Raw genomic sequence first — 19,589 nt, 5'->3', positions numbered from 1 at the left:
GCAGACGCACTAACCCCTCTGCCACCGTGAAGCCTTATCATCAGTTTATGATTTATTAAATTGTATAACAGTGCAAAATATTGCTCATTTGTAGTGGTATTTCTTGAACTATATGGGGGAAAAAATATATAAAAATAACTAAAAACTTGTTGAAAAAAACAAGTGATTCAATTTTAAATAACGTTTTCTACACATAGAAGTAATCATCAACTTAAAGTGCCCTCTTTGGGGATTGTAATAGAGATCCATCTGGATTCATGAACTTAATTCTAAATAAATGATAAATGGGTTGTACTTGTATAGCGCTTTTCTACCTTCAAGGTACTCAAAGCGCTTTGACACTACTTCCACATTTACCCATTCACACACACATTCACACACTGATGGAGGGAGCTGCCATGCAAGGCGCCAACCAGCACCCATCAGGAGCAAGGGTGAAGTGTCTTGCTCAGGACACAACGGACGTGACGAGGTTGGTTTTAGGTGGGATTTGAACCAGTGACCCTCGGGTTGCGCACGGCCACTCTCCCATTGCGCCACGCCGTCCCTAAACCAATGGTTCTTAACCTGGGTTCAATCGAACCCTAGGAGTTCGGTGAGTCGGCCTCAGGGGTTCGACAGAACCTCTGCCGCGGAGGTCAAGACACACCCAACTCATCGTAAAAATAAAAACTTTTCCCTATCAGCATATATGGATACCCCCAAACAATGTTTCCTCTAATTTCCATCTGATTTACAGGGGTGTAATTAGTTGTGAGTTCATGCACTGTGTTGGTTTTGTTCTTTGAACAAGGTGATACTCATGCATGGTTCATTTTTGTGCACCAGTAAAAAAAAACATATAACTTTGTCTTGAATAAAAAAAAAAAAAAATTTATTTTTCACTAAAGAAGGGTTCGGTGAATGCGCATATGAAACTGGTGGGGTTCGCTCCCTCCCACAAGGTTAAGAACCACTGTTCTAAACATTTCATGTCCACAACAAAATCTAGCTGTCAACCCTGCATATTGCATTGTTGTATTTTTTTTTCTCACAGTTTATGAACTTACATTCATATTTTGTTGAAGTATTATTTAATAAATATATTTATAAAATATTTTTGAATTGTTGCTATTTTTAGAATATTTAAAAAAAAAATCTCATGTACCCCTTGGCATACCTTCAAGTACCCCCAGGGGAACGTGTACCCCCATTTGAGAACCACTGTGCTAGATGAACGCCATATGTCTGAATGTGATTACTGTACTAGCTAAAAAGTTCCACATCCTTTGAACGCAGCACTGTTGTGATCCTTATAAAACTAGCGTTACGCAGACATATACCCCTGATCAAGACAGGGATCTTTACTAGGGGTGTACTTGACGGAGGGTCGTAAAATATTGTGTTGATTGGACTTACTCGTTTGAATTTATTTTTCCACAATTGTACATTGTGACAGCTCTCCAGCTGTCATCGTGTGGGTTGTAGTGACAATCGATACAAGACGCATCGTGGCAGGTTTGACTCTGATTTATTATTTCAATAACCATGTCTTCTTGCCCGTCTGTCGCGTCAATTTCTAGCGCGCCGTCTCTTCCTGCTCGTCGCGGCGCACCTTTCGGTGCTTGGGTCTTCCGTGGGGGCTCATCTCACTCTGGGTCTTTCTTGTCGCGTTCGTGATCTTCGTTGTCGGGTGGTGCCTCTGCTACTTCTGCCACGATTGCTCCTCCTTCTCCCTTTTTATGCTGCAGCAGAAGATGCAGGGATTGAGAACAGGTCAATCAATCAATGTTTATTTATATAGCCCTAAATCACAAATGTCTCAAAGGACTGTACAAACCACCACGACTACGACATCCTCAGAAGAACCCACATAAGGGCAAGGAAAACTCACACCCAGTGGGCAAGGAGAACTCACATCCAGTGGGACGCCAGTGACAATGATGACTATGAAGGTGTGTTGTTTACGCACCTGACTCTGAGGGCTCCAGTGTTGCTCCAGCCGTGCCCCGCCTCTCCGCTCTGCTGCATGCTCCGCCTCCTGGCCGCCATCTTGGGCAGGACTACTGTTTATCTTAGCCCGCTGTCGGCTCGTCGGCTCCGTCTCTCCACAGACATGTTTTTAGATACACATTAACGTCAAACCAGCATGGACAACCTACTTTCAGTAGCTTGATACATAAAACATGAAACAACCGTATTATTGTATTTGTGTCTGCATTTAAGATAGCTATAGTGGTCAGCACTCTAGTTGCCAGCTAGATGTCGCTAGTGATTAGTGCTCGTTGCCAGCTAGCGATTTGCGCACTCGTTGATAGTTACCGATTAGGGGTCTAGTTGCCAACTCACGATTCAAAGTTTTAAGTCAAAGTTTATATATATATATAGCCCTATATTACGTTTGTCTCAAGGGGCTGCACAAGCCACAACGACATACCACATCAGGGCAAAGAAATACTCAACCCAATGGGCTACAATGAGAAACCTTGGAGAGGACCGCAGACGTGTGACCCCACCCCATGGGCGACCGGTGCAATGGACGTCAAGTTGATCTAGTAAATAGTATGAGTGCAGTCCATAGTGGGGCCAGCGCAGAGATGTCCCCAACTGATGAACAGATAAGTGGTTCACCCCGGGTCCCGACTTTCATCTGTGGTCACTTAATTTGGCCTGCTCCTCTCTCCACGTAGGAGAGAGGGGCAGAGCAGAAAAGAGACGGCAGATCAACTGGTCTAAAAGGGAGGTCTATTTAAAGGCTAGAGTATACAAATGAGTTCTAAGATGGGACTTAATGCTTCTACTGATTAGCGCTCTAATAATTAGCTAGTGATTAGTGGGACAACTGCAATTATTTGAAGACCTCAGCATAGCTCAATACCAAGGTAACATTATGACCGGTTAAACAAAAAACATCCATCCATCCATCCATTTTCTACCACTTGTCCCTTTCGGGGTCACGGGGGGTGCTGGAGCCTATCTCAGCTGCATTCAGGCGGAAGGCTGGCTTAGGATGGAGGACAGAGTCAAACAAATTGCACTGAGCCTAATCTATGAAATCCGCTACACCTCCCTGATACCGAAGTACATTTCAAACTACTTCCAGAACGTAAATGACCGCCATAACCACAACACCAGGGGGAGCGCCACAAACCACGTAAAACCCAGATTCCTATCTAACAAAGGTCTTAACTCATTCTCTTTTTATGCCACATCAATATGGAATGCACTTCCAACAAGTGCAAAAGACAGTGCATCTCTATCCTCCTTCAAAAGCGCACTAAAAGAACACCTCCAATTAACTTCAACCCTAAATTAACACCCTCCCTCCTCCACATCCCTGGATTGTAAATAATCTAATGTATATAATTGTTCTTATGCTTTCTGAACTCACTATGTTCTCTGCTCGCTGTAAATATCCTACCAAGTCTGACCTACACTGTTTCAATGTCCATTTCTCTGACGATCCAATTGTTGACGACTGAAGTACTGATTTCAACAAAACCTAACCCCCCACCCCCGTTCCACATTCCACCCCCCGGATTGTGAATAATGTAAATAATGCAATGTATATTCTTTGATGATTAACTTGTATGATGACTGTATTATGCTGATAGTATATATTTGTACCATTAATTGATTAACGTGGACCCCGACTTAAACAAGTTGAAGAACTTGTTTAACTTATTCGGGTGTTACCCTTTAGTGGTCAATTGTACGGAATATGTACTGTACTGTGCAATCTACTTATAAACGTTTCATTCAATCAATCAAAAGGACCCTGGACAAGTCGCCAACTCCTCATGTGTGTATATCCATCCATTTTCTACCGCTTATTCCCTTTCGGGGTCGCGGGGGGCGCTGGCTCCTATCTCAGCTACAATCGGGCAGAAGGCGGGGTACACCCTGGACAAGTCGCCACCTCATCGCAGGGCCAACACAGATAGACAGACAACATTCACACTCACATTCACACACTAGGGCCAATTTAGTGTTGCCAATCAACTTATCCCCAGGTGCATGTCTTTGGAAGTGGGAGGAAGCCGGAGTACCCGGAGGGAACCCACGCATTCACGGGGAGAACATGCAAACTCCACACAGAAAGATCCCGAGCCTGGATTGGAACCCAGGACTGCAGGACCTTCGTATTGTGAGGTAGACGCACTAACCCCTCTGCCACCGTGAAGCCCAGTAAGAAGTGACACCAGTAAAATGAGGTTTTAGTGTTGTCTTATTTATTTCACGGTGTAAAGCTCCCCAAATAATCCACTCCCTGTTGGCTCAAACAGTAGACTATCACTTTTATTCACAGTGATTTTAATGTTAAGACAAGGACACCAGAACAACTTTTTAAAAATCTAACTGTAAAAGAAACCAAAACTGACACATAAATTCAGTCAATAAACAACATGAAAATAAAGTGGTGTCAACAAACAGTAAATTGAGTAAAAAATAGAATTTAATCATTTAAATCGTCTGTCAAAATACAAACATTGCTTTCAGCTTCTAAATGATTAGTGGCTATTTACCGCAAGTGGCGAAGTTAACTGTATACAGTGTCTATACAACGTAATTTATTGTATTGCTAATTTATATTCATGTACACAGAAAACTAGAAATACGCTTAACATTGCACCTGCAAGACAGCAAATGAACCCTGGTCCAATCCGTAGTTGAATTCAGTGACCTCCACTTAAACACTTACATTAAACATACAGTATTAATATGATTTAATTTTTTGATGTAAAATGACTATGTTTTTTAAACACGTGTTTCCAAATTCGGTTCACACAGAACAGACATTTGTCCAATTTCACAATATTTAATGACTTCCAAAATCCAAATTTAAACGGACAGTTCAGAAGATCTGAAATCAAAACAGTCGATAGCAAACATGTCATTTTCATCCATGTAATGACGTCTTGATGGTCAGCTTTTCAAACTGCATTGCTTTACAGTAAAACACAAGCAGCGTTCCTAACGTCCTAGACTGGGATCTTTTAAATGTCCCGGCTCAAAATTCACTCACTCCATCATACACATCCAAAAAGCCTAGAAAGGAACATGAATGAAATTGTCACATTTGCTGGCTTTAATGACCTTCCATTATAAAAGGTATTTTACCGTAACCATCAAGTGACTATTGGCATTTTGGCCAATGATTAATATTTTTTTCAGGAATTCTATACATTGAATGAAAAGCTTCTTATGACAGCCCCTTATTTTGGAAGTTTACAACGTGATAAAGAGGGCTGAGTAGAGCTGTAGAGTATGAAGTCAATATTCGATACATAACATTGCATATGTTGCATTTCTAGTTGCCCCTGAGCCCATTGCAGGCGCTTTAAAGTAACACGTACAAACACAAAAGATCACACATTGAAGCAACTCTTTCCCTACTGCAGAAAATGCAGCTAAATAATATGATGGCCCTCAGACCATTTTCAGGAACAGCATTGCTAAGGTCCATAACAAGGTAAGATCTAGTGGAGCTGGGTAAGAAAAAATGGCAATCCAGAAGGATTAAACAGACAGAAGTAGGGGATTTTTATGGACAATTTTTAAATGTGCACCTCTTCTGGTTCCCAACTTCCCACATTCTTAATAGCTTTTCTCTTCCCAAGTCCAAACCAGTCTACGGCTGGAATAAAATAACGTACTTGGGGTCCTGAGAGTGGGGGGGACACAACTAGACACACTACTAACTAGGATGTAACGTACTGTATTATCCACATCTTAAGGTGACAGACAATGATCAAGTCATTATATTGCTTTTAACATATTGCGAGAAAGTCCGAAAAAAAAAAAAAAAAACTGCCTATAACGGCGCACTAAGCTATAGCAGATGAATGCACCCTGTGTACTAAAGTGGACTTTCAAGTCCTTACCGGATGTTATGGCTTTCATGAGTTCAAAAGCCACATGACTGCAGTCAGTTCTTGCTACGTCTATGTTCTCCAGTGGTTATGCAATTGCAGAATGATGCTGTGATGAAACACACCAAAGAAGCCACTGCAAAGAACTTGGCATTCTTTAGTATATCCACACTTTTTGTGGCTCTTGAGGGTGCTTGCCTGAAGTCCAACGGCTACAGCTTTAGAGCTGGCAAAGTCTTTCTTTTTAAACCATTTCTCTCATTGTGTAAGGGGAAAAAAAACCCTTCTTCATGAATATTTCTCGAATAACACATCCATTCAAAGACTAGATTAAAACACTGCTCAGTCTCTGCGTCATCCTGATGTGCTCTCCTCTAGGGAGAGTCCATCATGGCTTCAAGCATCTCTAAGAATAGTTTGTGCATGGGTATGCCGCCACGCGTCTTAATGCTGTAGAATGTAGTCAGAGCTCGGCCGGCGGTCTGTCTGAGGAGCGGCAGTGTCAGGAGAAGCCGACCCGCTCGCTGGGGATCGTCCGGGCGGCGCTGGCACTCCAGCTCCAGTAGGGTCTGGTGGAGGAGGTCCCGAAGCTTCTGCACAGCTTCCATATCCTCGATGTAAACAGAGTCTGACGGAGAAAAACATAGTAAGCTAATGAATGTAAGTTTACTTTCCAAGCCTTTATTTACAAAACAGTGGATGTTATATGCCAAATGACCTGCAGTTGACTGTAATTACTTATGCGTGTGCCCGTACATACATGTTGGTATTGTAGCAAACAAAAGCATAACCTTTTCGAAAGACTCAATCTATGGTGTAGTTTTCATTTTTTGTTGTATTGAAACAAACTCAAAATACAACCAAGCGCATTTCCCCTACATTGTTGGGTTATTATCTGGATGCATTATCTCATCCGTCTTAGAGACTGAAGCACATAATGTAAGTCTCTGATAACAGTCTAAAATTTTTGTCGACCATACAATGGTACTTTAATTTTTGTACGCCACATTTTTTGTATGATTCAAATGACAAACATTTTTTTACTTTTGTTTTCATACATCATCTCATCATACGACCCGGGATGTAACGATATGAAACTTAATTTCACAGTTACCATTCATATCGCAGTATTGTCAAAAAGTATTGACACACACTGAAATGTTTTTTTTTTTTTTTTAAATAAACACACTCTTAGAAAACCCATTATTTTTGCATGTTTTGTGTTTTGTATGCTTCACTGATTGTGTTTTAGTCTTAGTATTTTATTTGTTTTAATGGCTAAACTTTTTTTTTGTAAATGTTGGTTTGTACTGCTGTCACTTATTTAAATTAAAGTGTGTAACAAATAAATTAGTTTTTATTATTTTCCAAAATGTTCAGCTGTCTCAAATTATTAGTATAGAACGATCACAGCTTGTATGTTCAATGTGCACGCTTGAATAGCTTAGTTGCAATACAAGTTTAGATTGGGGTAAGGTATTATTATAGCAGTAAGTTTACATCATACTTAGATAAGAGCCTCTAACATTTGCCAAAATAAAAACATCAGGGAGACATATTTAAGTAGATGTAGATGGGAGGTGCCAATTTCTAGTTTTCAACTAAATTTGACTAAACACACAAACTTTTGAAAATATTTTGACAAAGTTATGTCCTATCAAAACCAAACAAAACTGTTGCAACCAAACAATGATGAGCTGACATCGTTCATAAACAGGTGATCATTCTGTTAGATGTTTTTCCAATATTATGGTTATTCATATTCAGCTACGAGATTTAAGAATAGAACAAACATTTCACAAAGTGCAGGACATTATTGGATCTGTGTATTCAGGATTTCTACTGTTATCAGCTAAAATGTAATGTCCCTGTCCTACTGCATCAAATATAGCCAAAATCTTACAATTGTTTTTATACACACAGTTGTAAGCTTTCGACAATGATAACCTTAAATATTGGAAAAGTTGGCTTGCAAGACCGTTTCATCTGAGAAATTTTTATGTATTTATTTTTCTATTGGGGTAGCAACAGCTGACAGTTGTGGTGGTAACACCAGAAGTGGCTTTTGTTGGTCATGTCAAAGAAATTTGGCACAGTTAACTGCTGCCTGCCTTCAATCACCAAATTGTGATCAGCTAGTAGCATTTATAATTTCACTGCATTGATGCCCATTGTGCAAAGATTGAAGGTCTTTTTGCACATACTGCAGAACACCTTTCAGCGTTTACAATCGACGGGCTTTAAATAAGTTTTGAAAAGTTAGCTAGCCAGTCACTTTGGCTGAAATTTGCAGTTTACCATTTTCCCAACATGTATTCATTTACTCGCTTTCGGCACAGCATGAGCACGTTCACAGGATGTAGCGTTCCAAGCATCCAGTGTTCTGACTTCATGCACCGGCCATAGACAATAGCCAATTAAACAGTTCTGTCAATCATCACACTGTACTTTCAATCAAAACTTTTCATCAAAATTATTAAAGGGAAACTGCACTCTCAATGAACATCTGATTCTGAATTAGTTGATCAATACAATATATCCAGAAGTCATTTTTGAAATTGTATCTCTTTAAAATCCATCCATCCATCCATCCATTTTCTACCGCTTATTCCCTTTTGGGGTTGCGGGGGGCGCTGGCGCCTATCTCAGCTAAAATCATGTGCTCTAAAAAGGCTTAAGTATAAAACGTTTTATGGAATAATAAATGCACATCATAGTAAGAATGCAACTGATGCTTAAGTCGCATGAGGTGCCTGTGTCATGAGCATATAAAGGCGGCGTGTATGAAACAAGCTGAGCTTCTTCATAACATGGCAGGTGTCCCAGTTACGGACTACATGCTAACAGTCATGAAAGAATGGCAAAGCTATTTGATTTTTCCGTCCAGCAGAGTGGCTGCTACGGAGGCAGCACTTTTCATGCCTTCAGACCTTAAAAGACCTCTTGTTTGAAGGCCTGAGGCAAAAAAAGAAAAAGCATACAGATTTAGCAATTTATCGATGACCATAACGTTAAGTTATTTTTCATTTTGACGTATTGACTATCGGCCTAGTCCTATTGCGGTGGTTCTCAACCTTTTTTCAGTGATGTACCCCCTTGTGAACATTTTTTTAATTCAAGTACCCCCTAACCAGAGCAAAGCATTTTTGGTTGAAAAAAAGAGATGACGTAAAATACAGCACTATGTCATCAGTTTCTGATTTATTAAATTTTATAACAGTGCAAAATATTGCTCATTTGTAGTGGTCTTTCTTGAACTATTTGAGGAAAAAAAAAACAAGTGATTCAATTATAAATAAAGTTTTCTACACATTGAAGTAATCATCAACTTAAAAGTGCCCTCTTTGGGGATTGTAATAGAGATCCATTTGGATTCATGAACTTAATTATAAACATCCATCCATCCATCCATTTTCTACCGCTTATTCCCTTTCGGGGTCGCGGGGGGCGCTGGCGCCTATCTCAGCTGCAATCGGGCGGAAGGCAGGGTACACCCTGGACAAGTCGCCACCTCATCGCAGGGCCAACACAGATAGACAGACAACATTCACACTCACATTCACACACTAGGGCCAATTTAGTGTTGCCAATCAACCTATCCCCAGGTGCATGTCTTTGGAAGTGGGAGGAAGCAGGAGTACCCGGAGAGAACCCACGCATTCACGGGGAGAACATGCAAACTCCACACAGAAAGATCCCGAGCCTGGATTTGAACCCAGGACTGCAGGAACTTCGTATTGTGAGGCAGACGCACTAACCCCTCTGCCATTATAAACATTTCTTCACAAAAAAAATCTTTAACATCAATATTTATGGAACATGTCCACAACAAAATCTAGCTGTCAACCCTGAATATTGCATTGTTGTATTTTTTTCCCCCACAGTTTATGTAATTACATTCATATTTTGTTGAAGTATTATTCAATAAATACATTTCTAAAGGATTTTTTAATTATTGCTGTTTGGATTATTATTTTTTTTTTTTAAATCTCACATACCCCTTGGCATACCTTCAAGTACCCCCAGGGGTACGCGTACCCCCATTTGAGAACCACTGTCCTATTGTATTACATTTTAATGCCACTGGACATCGTATTTATTGCTTTTTATTGCCATTTAAGACCCTAATTTTCGCAAAATCAATTTAATAACTTAAAATGCACCACGGAAACCCTGTTATTGCATGTGAGTGTCTGTATGCACAGATATACAAGTATACCTGAGTTAGTTAGCGCGATGGCTTTTAGCATGACAAACTCCTCTCGGTCCACATTAAGGGTGCGGAAACGTCGAGCGAGTTGACTAATTGCTGCATTTAGCTCTGTCAGGCCTGCAACACGAGACATTTCCTCATCAAGGACAAAATCCTCGGCAAAGACAACCTCATCTTCACAGCCAAGTGAGCGGTACGCCACACCCAGCACCAGCACCTCCAGCCAAACAGACTGTAGCACAGACATCTGGTCTGCCAGCGACAGCGACAGAAAGCCTGGGGGAAACAGAAAAAGCGGGAGAGTGAAGGATCTGAATGTTAACGAGGAAAACTGGCAACGGCCTCTAATTTGAAAGTGAACTGAGACAAGCACTGGCAGCAGGGCTTTAAAGTGCCCCAATACTGAGATCCACTTGATGCTCACACCTTTAGCATACAGAGTAGAACATTCTATGGTAGAACTATCAAGATATTTTCTAAATAAATCACAACATAGAGCACATTTTAATCAACAGAGGTAGTTTATACTTCATACAGAGCAGGGGTGTCAAAATCCATCCATCCATCCATTTTCTACCGCTTATTCCCTTTCGGGGTCAAAATCATTTTAGCTAAAGAGTTACATGGAGGAAAATCTATTCCCCAGTGGTAACATCATATGATAACTTAAAATTAAGACAACTTCAGATTTTTTTTCTTTGTTTAAAAACAGACCATTTACATTCTGAAAATGTACAAATCAAAACGTTCTTTGTTTCCACTTACATGTTGTAGTTAATAATATTCTGTCTTCATTTGTTATTATTTGTACATTCTGAATAAATTATGTGATAATGTTCATCAGTCAACTAGACATAATTAACTCTGGCAGAGTTTTAAAATGCTCACATTGGTGTTAATTTTAATCTTTCAGAAGATGAAATTAGTAATATCAAAATCAAGTAACAGTATTGTAATAATGTGATTTACTAATTTTCCTTAACTGATGTACTAACATCATGTGGTTATTTATTTACAAATATACCATCATCTACAACAAACATTGTGAATTTGGACCAATTTCATAATAATCACATGTAGTTAGAAGGGTAAACATATTATTTCAGCAAACGGTATTTTTGTGCGCCCAGAAAATGTGTCCCCATGCAGTCATAAATACAACATGTATGGATTATCCAAAGCATTTTTGGGGGCGTAGAAATGTCACAGCCTACATTATCAACAACATCCTTGACAATCAAGGCATACAAGCCACAATTTATTTAAAAAGGACTAATAAGTACCGTAAATACAAAGCATCCGAACACAGAATTGTTGCCTCTATTCTCCTATTTTAATACAAACATAGTTCCGCCCCCTCTGAAGTCATGCACGCTCTGGCAAAGGGGATGCAAAAAATTGCTATTGCGACATTTAGAACAGCAATTCTAAATTACAAAATTGCGCTTATTTTTATACTTAGCCAACTCATCTTGCAGGCTGTATCAAACCTGTTCAAGGGCCTGATCAGGCCTGCAGGCTGTACATTTTCCTGATGATATAGATCTGACTAAATCTGACCAATCTAAGTCTATTACTGAAATGATAAAGCCTACTTGGATGAGAGGCAAAACAAAATGTTTTCTAAGCCAAACCGAACAGTCTGGTAGCGATTGATTAAATCCCCTGGGAACTCCATATAGACATTGAGAAAGATTAGATTAGATTAGATAGTACTTTATTTATTCCGTCAGGAGAGTTCCTTCAGGAAAATTACAATTTTCAGCACAATCCCATTCAAGATCAGACAAACATTAAAGGGAGACAGAACAGGATCGCTGACGGGTCTGCCGGCTTCCAGCGCCCCTTTCAAAAAAAAGATGAGATACAGGTAAACAAGGGGGGGGGGAGAAAAAAATAGAAGATTAAAATAAAATAAAAAAAAATCGGTCTTAGCCTGGGCCCTGGAGAGGGGGTGCAGACTGAGGCCAAGGGAAAAAAACAACAACTCATAGCCATAGTACACACCCCTCTTACATGTGTGTAAGAGGGAAACATCAAACATCAAAGAACACATAGGACGTTAAAGACATTAAAGCAGCAGATACAACCAGACACTTCTACATACAGCTATGAATAAAAAGTAAAAGAAACATATCCACTGTGGTTGCCTCCTTAAAAAAAGGTGATGTTTAGGTCGGGGCGGATACATTTTGCTGGATGATATTTTGTCTCACAAGTGATTACGGATAAACAATATTGTCAGCATTATTTTCAGACCAAATTAAGCGCTCATGTAATCATAATATATAATAATTATATTGCAAGTATTCCTTTCAAATGCAATAAACTTTGACTTGTAGTTTTCTTTTTACCATTGCAATTGGAAGGTCAATAATGTCTAATTATCCTAAATTATCTATCCATCCATTCGGTTAAACAAAAATAAAATAGACTCAGTCTCTGAAAAAAAAAATTAATTGCACTTCAACATGTGCTGTTCTTCCTCAGTTATAAAACTAGGTCAGTTTGGTTTTTTTTGCTATCACTTTACAAAAAATTGGACATATATGCCCGTTCATCCATGTTAATAGGCTCATAATTCTCGCTTGTTTGAAGCTAAATATCCCCACCTAGGGACATTTGGCTTAGCAATCATCTTTTTTCCTCCTAACTGTTGTTACCTCATGGTGCTTCTCACTAGGTAGTCATGACTAGCAAGGCTCTCTATCCATGCATCCCGCATGTGTAAGCGGGCGGTTTTGCCTCCGTCCACAGACAAAGATTGTGGATGATTGACAAGGGGATTCACTCTTATATTTCTAATTAAAAATTCTGCTATTGCTTAGGTACTCAGAGCAATACACAGAGTGAACCCTCTTGTACCTTGTTTATAAATGGAGAGAAAGAAAACACACACACGGACATGGCAATTCATCAATGATTGCAAAGATATCAAGTTAATTTTCACTTAATGTTTTATTAATTGATTTATTTGCCAATGCTTAGTGATGTTGTTTGGTAGAAAACAGGTTAGATGAACTTTAATTGTCAAGCATCACTAGCTTCCCAGTTCTGTTGCCCCCTGCGACTCTTACCTGGAATGTGCTTGGCCCAGCCAATGATGACAACGAGTTCACGGTCAGCGAGGTCACAAAGGGTCGTAAGTGTGCGCTGGGCTGTGTCAGGCTGGAGGGGGTCAGGCATGGCAAATAACTTTTCTGGCTCTGCGACTAACAGGTGAGACACGATGATGTTGGACGAACCTGTGGTACAAAACACAGCAGCACATCATCAGCAAGCATAAATAGGGCTGTCAAAAATCCTTGATGTTATCAACAGGAAAAGATCGCAGTAATCATGTATATACGCAGACTAATCACACAATTGATTTTGACCCTACATGATCCTCTACTATAGCCGCGGATGGTTACTAGAAAGATTATTATACAGTCAGTGATCGAGTCAATGCGTACGCCTGTGCAAAGACGAGTGAGGAAACTCCTACTGGTATCCTTGCTGGTAAATTTCACTCCCTGACTGGACTTTAGATAAAACTGTTAGCAAGTCAAGTTTGAGCAAATAAATGATGTACATTCAAGTAAAACAGTGACAATATATCCTCTACGACATTCTGAAAATAAAACTGCATTTGTGTCCAAATAATGGGAGTCTTCTTAAGGTAATCTAAATTATGTAAGCGAGTAATTACCTGTGATTAATCATTAAAAATCCAAATTTAAGTGTGATTAATCAAATTTTAAAAAAACACATGATAGGCTTAATAGTAAGACAAGCATTTTTCCTCCAAATATGATGCATCAGCATTTGACAGTACTGCATTACAAAACAATTCAGTCTTGTACGAAAAACATGCAGTGACTTGACTTTGAGCTGATTGTTGTATTTTGACAGAAACTGAGTAGGCAGTCCTGTCAAAAAACAGAACAGCACATTATGAGGACTTAATCATAGGTTGAATAAAGCATACATGAATAAAATATGCCAAAATATGAAATGCATTTACTTCAGCATACTTAATAACAGGGGTAAGGAACCGATGGCTCTCAAGCCAGATGTGGCTCTTTTGATGACTGCATCCGGCTCTCAGATAAATCTTAGCAGACATTTCTCAACACAATAAGTAATGAATAATTCCGCTGGTAATCACAGTGTTAAAAATAACGTTCAAAATATAACACATTTTCATGCATTTTAATCCATCCATCCGTTTTTCTACCGCACCTGTTCAAGAAGTCGCATTAATGGTAAGAAGTATTTTCTTTATTATTAGTTAGCTTCAGAATAACAATGTTATTAAAAATAATAAGATACCGATTATACTATAAAATGTTGGTCTTAATTAAAAATGCTCGCATTTAGTTGTATTCAGTGTTAAAACATATGATATGGCTCTCACGGAAATACATTTTAGAATATTTGGCTTTCATGGCTCTCTCAGCCAAAAAGGTTCCCGATCCCGACCCTTGCTTTATAAGACGCAAACCTTTAACGTGTATCGCACAAAAAATCAGGTCAGGGAGGTAGACGGCACTTTTTAAAAATAATTTCCATTGGGTTACAAGAGTTTGTACATTGTTTTTTCCCCCCCGTTTGTTTCAGTAAGATAGTTCTAGTACAGTGAGATTGGTTTCTATTTGTAGATAAAAATACAAACCCTTTTCATTCTCCTTAGTCAGTGGCAGGGGAACACTCTGGTAAGTTGCATTCTCCACTTCAGGGCGCCTTTTGTATTTCTGTCGTCCACCTCGAACCCTATCAAGACGAACTCCTGCACCGCAATACATGGGGAAAAAGAGTATACTTATTGTCCAGATGTAATAAAAAGATGCCCAGCTAATGGTGGGATAATCAAAGTCCAAACAGAAGTTACACTCACCCTCTTTCAGCATGCCGACTTTGAGGCACTTGGTGAAGCGGCATGCTTGGCAAGCCTTTCTGCGCCTTTTGGTGATCTCACACTCATTCGATGCAGGACAGCTGTATTCAATGTTACCTTCACGCAAGAACAGAAGATGAAAAGGTTATTAAGCAGACAGTGAATAATGAATACTTCAGATGAATGAAAATGACCTTCACTTTTAATGCAATCTAACAGAATGTAAATATGAATGAATCAGCTGAATAGTTTTGAATTTGCATTTAAGCTTGTGAGATTTTAGTCACTATTGCATCATTTTAACATAATTATTCATTTAAATTGATCACGCTCCAAGGATATAGTTGATGAATGTAAAGCAGGCACTAGAAAGTAATTAAAACTGTTTTTATATATATTTGACTTACTTATAACAGCTATTGTCATCCATCGCCACTTCATGCTTCGAATTTTGAGGCTTCACTATCGCGTTTTTTTATGTGTATTTCTGTCTTAAAAATCAAATCACAGTTCCTCACTGTTTTAATTAATTTTGACTTTGGCCTGTGCATTTTCATGCACATTTTTGTCCTAAATATAACCTATTAAAGTAAGAAAATGGATCAATTGACTTAGCGGTTAAAAAAAAAAATCTGCATTGCACAGTAGATCATCAGGTTGCAGTATTTTCAAAGGTTAGTGGTTTTAGTGTTTAAGAAATGTGCATGTGTGTCAATGCGATATAGAATAGAATGGCTTTATTGTCATTGCACTTAAAAAATACAAGTTGGCCTAAAATTTTTGTTGCGATATATATTGCAGCCTCCTGCTAAAACTATACATTACTTGGTATATAAATGACAATGAAATAATTTCAAAACAGATTACAAATGCTTCTAATTCAGATGCTGACATATTATATGTGGTTACACATTGCGTCATTTCCAGTATTATTTTCTCAAAACTAATATTCGTCTTCAGTTCATGTTATTTTACTGTTAAAAGCAGGTTACTTTGTTTTAACATGGTTCTAAAACCACTTATTTTTCCGCTCTTTGTACACTTTACATCAATTTTGGGCGATAATACAAATGTGGCTATCAATCCAATACCAAGTATTTAGTGGGGCAGTATTGGTCAAACCAATGCTGATACTTAATTTTTTTAAGATCAAAAAATTCACTTTTGATCACAGTTCTAATCAGATAAAACCACAGGATGGCGGTGTTTGTAATCAATAACAAAATCAACAATCTAACCAATGTAGTATCGACCAAATAATTATATTATACTTGGTATCGTTACTATCTATATTTGTATTGATCCGCCCACCTTTGTTTACATTCAAGAGCTTTAGCCTACGTTAGCATATCCTCCTATGGTGTGTAGTGTAGCATGTTTAGCTATTCCTTGTCCCCCAAAGATGATACCTGTAAGAAAGTACTTTATTTTCTGCCATGGAGGCAAAGATTGCTGACTTTGAAGTGGCTTTGTACCGTGGAGGGAAGTTGGCCGCTAGCTAGAATGCTACAGTGCATTCATTCAATTGTCACTGTCAAATTTGCAGACACAGCTGCATCAACAAACATCATCACAATATCACAATTGTGTTGAAAATGATCGTCTGCCAAATTCATGTCATTTATATAGTATATCGTCCATATCAGTGACGTGCGATGAACTAAACACCAGGTGAGGCATACATACTTTTTTTTTTTTTTTTTTCATAAAATTCACGTGTAGCTCTAGTCATTGTTGATTTAGGTTGCACATTAGAGTTACAGGGGAAAAAAATGGAGCTATTCGCTTTCATAGAAAAGTTATCATAATGATATTATGATATGATAAATGGGTCCAAAAACTATTTGATAAAGTTGTTATTAAATACTTTTTGGTCCTATTTGCTTTTAACAAAATAAATCAAATATTGTGAGTGTACATTACCTTTCTGTATTTGTATCTGAAGCAGCAATAGCTATCCTCCATGAAAACGTACTTTGTATGATTGATTGATTGATACTTTTATTAGTAGATTGCACAGTTCAGTACGTATTCCGTACAATTGACCGCTAAATGGTAACACCCGAATAACTTTTTCAACTTGTTTAAGTCGGGGTCCACGATAATCAATTCATGGTATTCATTCATTTTGTCTTAAAGTCCAGTTTAGAGAAGTATTTAATCCTTGATACAGTATATAATCCTCCATTATGGCAGAAACATTCATTTAATTCAATTTCATTCCAAGAAATTAAACAATATTTTTGCATCTGACAAAAAACACCCACAAACGCTGGCTTACTCTAACAAAAATCCCATGTTTGTTATAAATACAGTTTAAAAAAAGAAAATAAAAAAATGCTGGCTTCTGCTGAAGAGACCTGTGTTTGTTATCTTGAGTGCCCCCACTTTTCCCAGTGTGGCGAGTCAGAGTACTGCTGAGGCATTGAACTGCAAGTTGACAATATATCGCCCCCTACCTTGAAGCAGAGGTACTTGCTGCCTCAAAACCTGCCTTTTCCACATGGCAACAAGCATGGGCCCCCTAGCACGCAAGCCCAATACACACTTTGTGTAGCCGTGGAGGCACCGCCTGTGTCTGCCTCACTTCTCATCTGCTGCATTGTTTTGATCAGGAAACATGGAATTTCCGCGATTTTGATCATGAAAATTATCAAAATATACAGAAACCACACTAAAATCACATAGAAAGCATAAAACAAAAGAGAAATATTAAAACTTATTTTATTTTATTACTTCGTTTTGGAACATCTCATGGTTAAGCCAACTGGTGGCAGGGCACTGCCTCACTTGCCTCCCCTGACAGCACGTCACTCGTCTATATCGCACAATCCTAGAACGCATGTGTGATACTCTATATTACTGTACATGTTGCATTGTCTTATTTATGTCCTATATGTATTAAAAGTATATTATAGGTCTTATTTTCTGTTATTATGTCCACTCTATTGGGTAAAAAAAGGGTAAAAGGGTGTTGTTTCAATTCTAGAGTGCTCTAATCATGTTTAAAAAATGTGATTGGTAGGTTGTAAACAGTTTTTGTATGCTTTATAAAAATCCTACTTTTGCAGAAATTCACTTATCACTTTCAGGTCAGTAACCAATTAACCACGATAAACGAGGGTTGTGTGGCCGCTGTAGTTGATATGGTATAAGGGCTCCAAATGTTTGCTGTCACATTGTAGAACATACAAGTACGACATATATTTGAATAAGTTTGGGACACAATTTAAAACATTGATAAAAACAGAATAAAATGGTCTTGTATAAAAGTACATTATAAAGACAATTTAATATATGATCAATTGCATAACATATTGAAAGTATTTGTAGGGGGTTTTATCAACTACCATTCAGGATGTCACAGGTGTGAGGGACGAAGCAGACATAATAATACAATGCTACGTTTGGGGAAAATTGTTGTCGGTGTAAACCGTTAAATCGTAAAGAAGGTAAAGAACCTGCAATGCAAAGGGACAGTAGAATCAGCAACATCCACACACTTCAAAACGACAGGCTTCACTTGGAGGAGGTATGATATGTGAATTTTTTGAAATTCTCAGAGTATGTCATTGTGTGCATTATAGGTAATTGCCAAGTTTTGCAGCCATTCCGTAAATCATATTTAGGGTAATCACTGTTAATTTGACTTGACAAATGATATTTGCTCCAGCTGAGAACATGGCTGTATAGTAAATTTATAGCCAGTGGCCTGCTGCCCACACCACAGTTGTGTTTACAAATTGCAGTCAATTTCATCGTTTAACTCACAAATCATTACATTGTGTCTTAATATTATAGTGAATCATGAATGTGGCCTGTCGTACCTTGGATGGTTCTCTTGAAGAAGGCTTTGCAGGCTTCACAGGAAGCCACGCCGTAGTGGTAGCCTGATGCCACATCCCCGCAGACCAAACACAGCCTCTTGGGTAGCGTGCTGAGGGCGTACTTGCAACGACCAGCTCCGTTTCCAGTGGATCCCTCATCCGCCCCATCGCCGCTTTCGTCTTTGAAGTGGCAACGCAAGGCTGGTGTGTAAAGCGGTGGTGAATAGCGCTTAGTACAGTCTCCCCTGGTCTCTCCACCTCCACTTTGGGAGGAATCGGAGGAGGCTCCTCCGGGACTTGTTCGCCCTCCTCCGCCTCCTTCCGGACTGCTCGGTTCTGCCTTGATGTAGACGTCGGACCGGCGATCCCTGGAAGACATGTCTGAAAGGGAAGAAAACATGTAAAGAAAACTTTAACTTAACATTGTCTAACAAAAGTGAAAAAACAAGTTGCAATCCTATTTTAAAAGGTCTATAATAATATAGTAACTAATAAAAAATTCTGAAATAAATTAGTGTTTGCCACAGGACTGCAATCTATCGGTGGTGAGACGACACCTTCATCTAATTTGCATAATTGGCCACGATGCATGAGCGTAAATAAAACATTGAAAGAATTGTCCCTTCTATGTGTGTTTTATGTCAAAAGTAGGGATCCAGCCCCGGATCCAGTACTTTTTTGGCACCAACCTAAACCGGGCCGGTGCTACCGAGCACCGATTCATGTAAGATCCAGCAGAGCCATGTTTCGGTGCTGGTGCAGGGGTTGCATCACATCTGGTTGTATTAGCACTGGCCAGTGGCGAGTATTTGCACGCA

At 39.0% G+C, this 19,589-nt stretch overlaps 1 protein-coding gene across 4 annotated transcripts in view; it reads right to left on the bottom strand.

Annotated features, from left to right (window-relative positions):
- Nucleotides 1-4,189: 4,189 nt before the first annotated feature.
- esrra (estrogen-related receptor alpha) overlaps nt 4,190-19,589 on the bottom strand; it is a 38,569-nt gene continuing 23,169 nt past the window's right edge. For all 4 annotated transcript variants that reach the window (XM_061897886.1, XM_061897885.1, XM_061897883.1 and 1 more), the window contains 6 exons: nt 18,772-19,152; nt 14,945-15,061; nt 14,723-14,836; nt 13,143-13,310; nt 10,072-10,341; nt 4,190-6,480 (listed from right to left, as the gene is read on the bottom strand). In XM_061897886.1, coding sequence (XP_061753870.1) covers nt 6,227-6,480; nt 10,072-10,341; nt 13,143-13,310; nt 14,723-14,836; nt 14,945-15,061; nt 18,772-19,150 — 1,302 coding nt within the window. In that variant the 5' untranslated portion in view covers nt 19,151-19,152 and the 3' untranslated portion in view covers nt 4,190-6,226. The remainder of the gene's footprint in view (nt 6,481-10,071; nt 10,342-13,142; nt 13,311-14,722; nt 14,837-14,944; nt 15,062-18,771; nt 19,153-19,589) is intronic.

Source organism: Nerophis ophidion, linkage group LG04, assembly GCF_033978795.1.
Source record: "Nerophis ophidion isolate RoL-2023_Sa linkage group LG04, RoL_Noph_v1.0, whole genome shotgun sequence".
In the NCBI taxonomy this organism is placed as follows: domain Eukaryota; kingdom Metazoa; phylum Chordata; class Actinopteri; order Syngnathiformes; family Syngnathidae; genus Nerophis; species Nerophis ophidion.
Note: the sequence above shows the minus strand (reverse complement) of the source record. Positions and strands in the feature narration are given on the sequence as shown.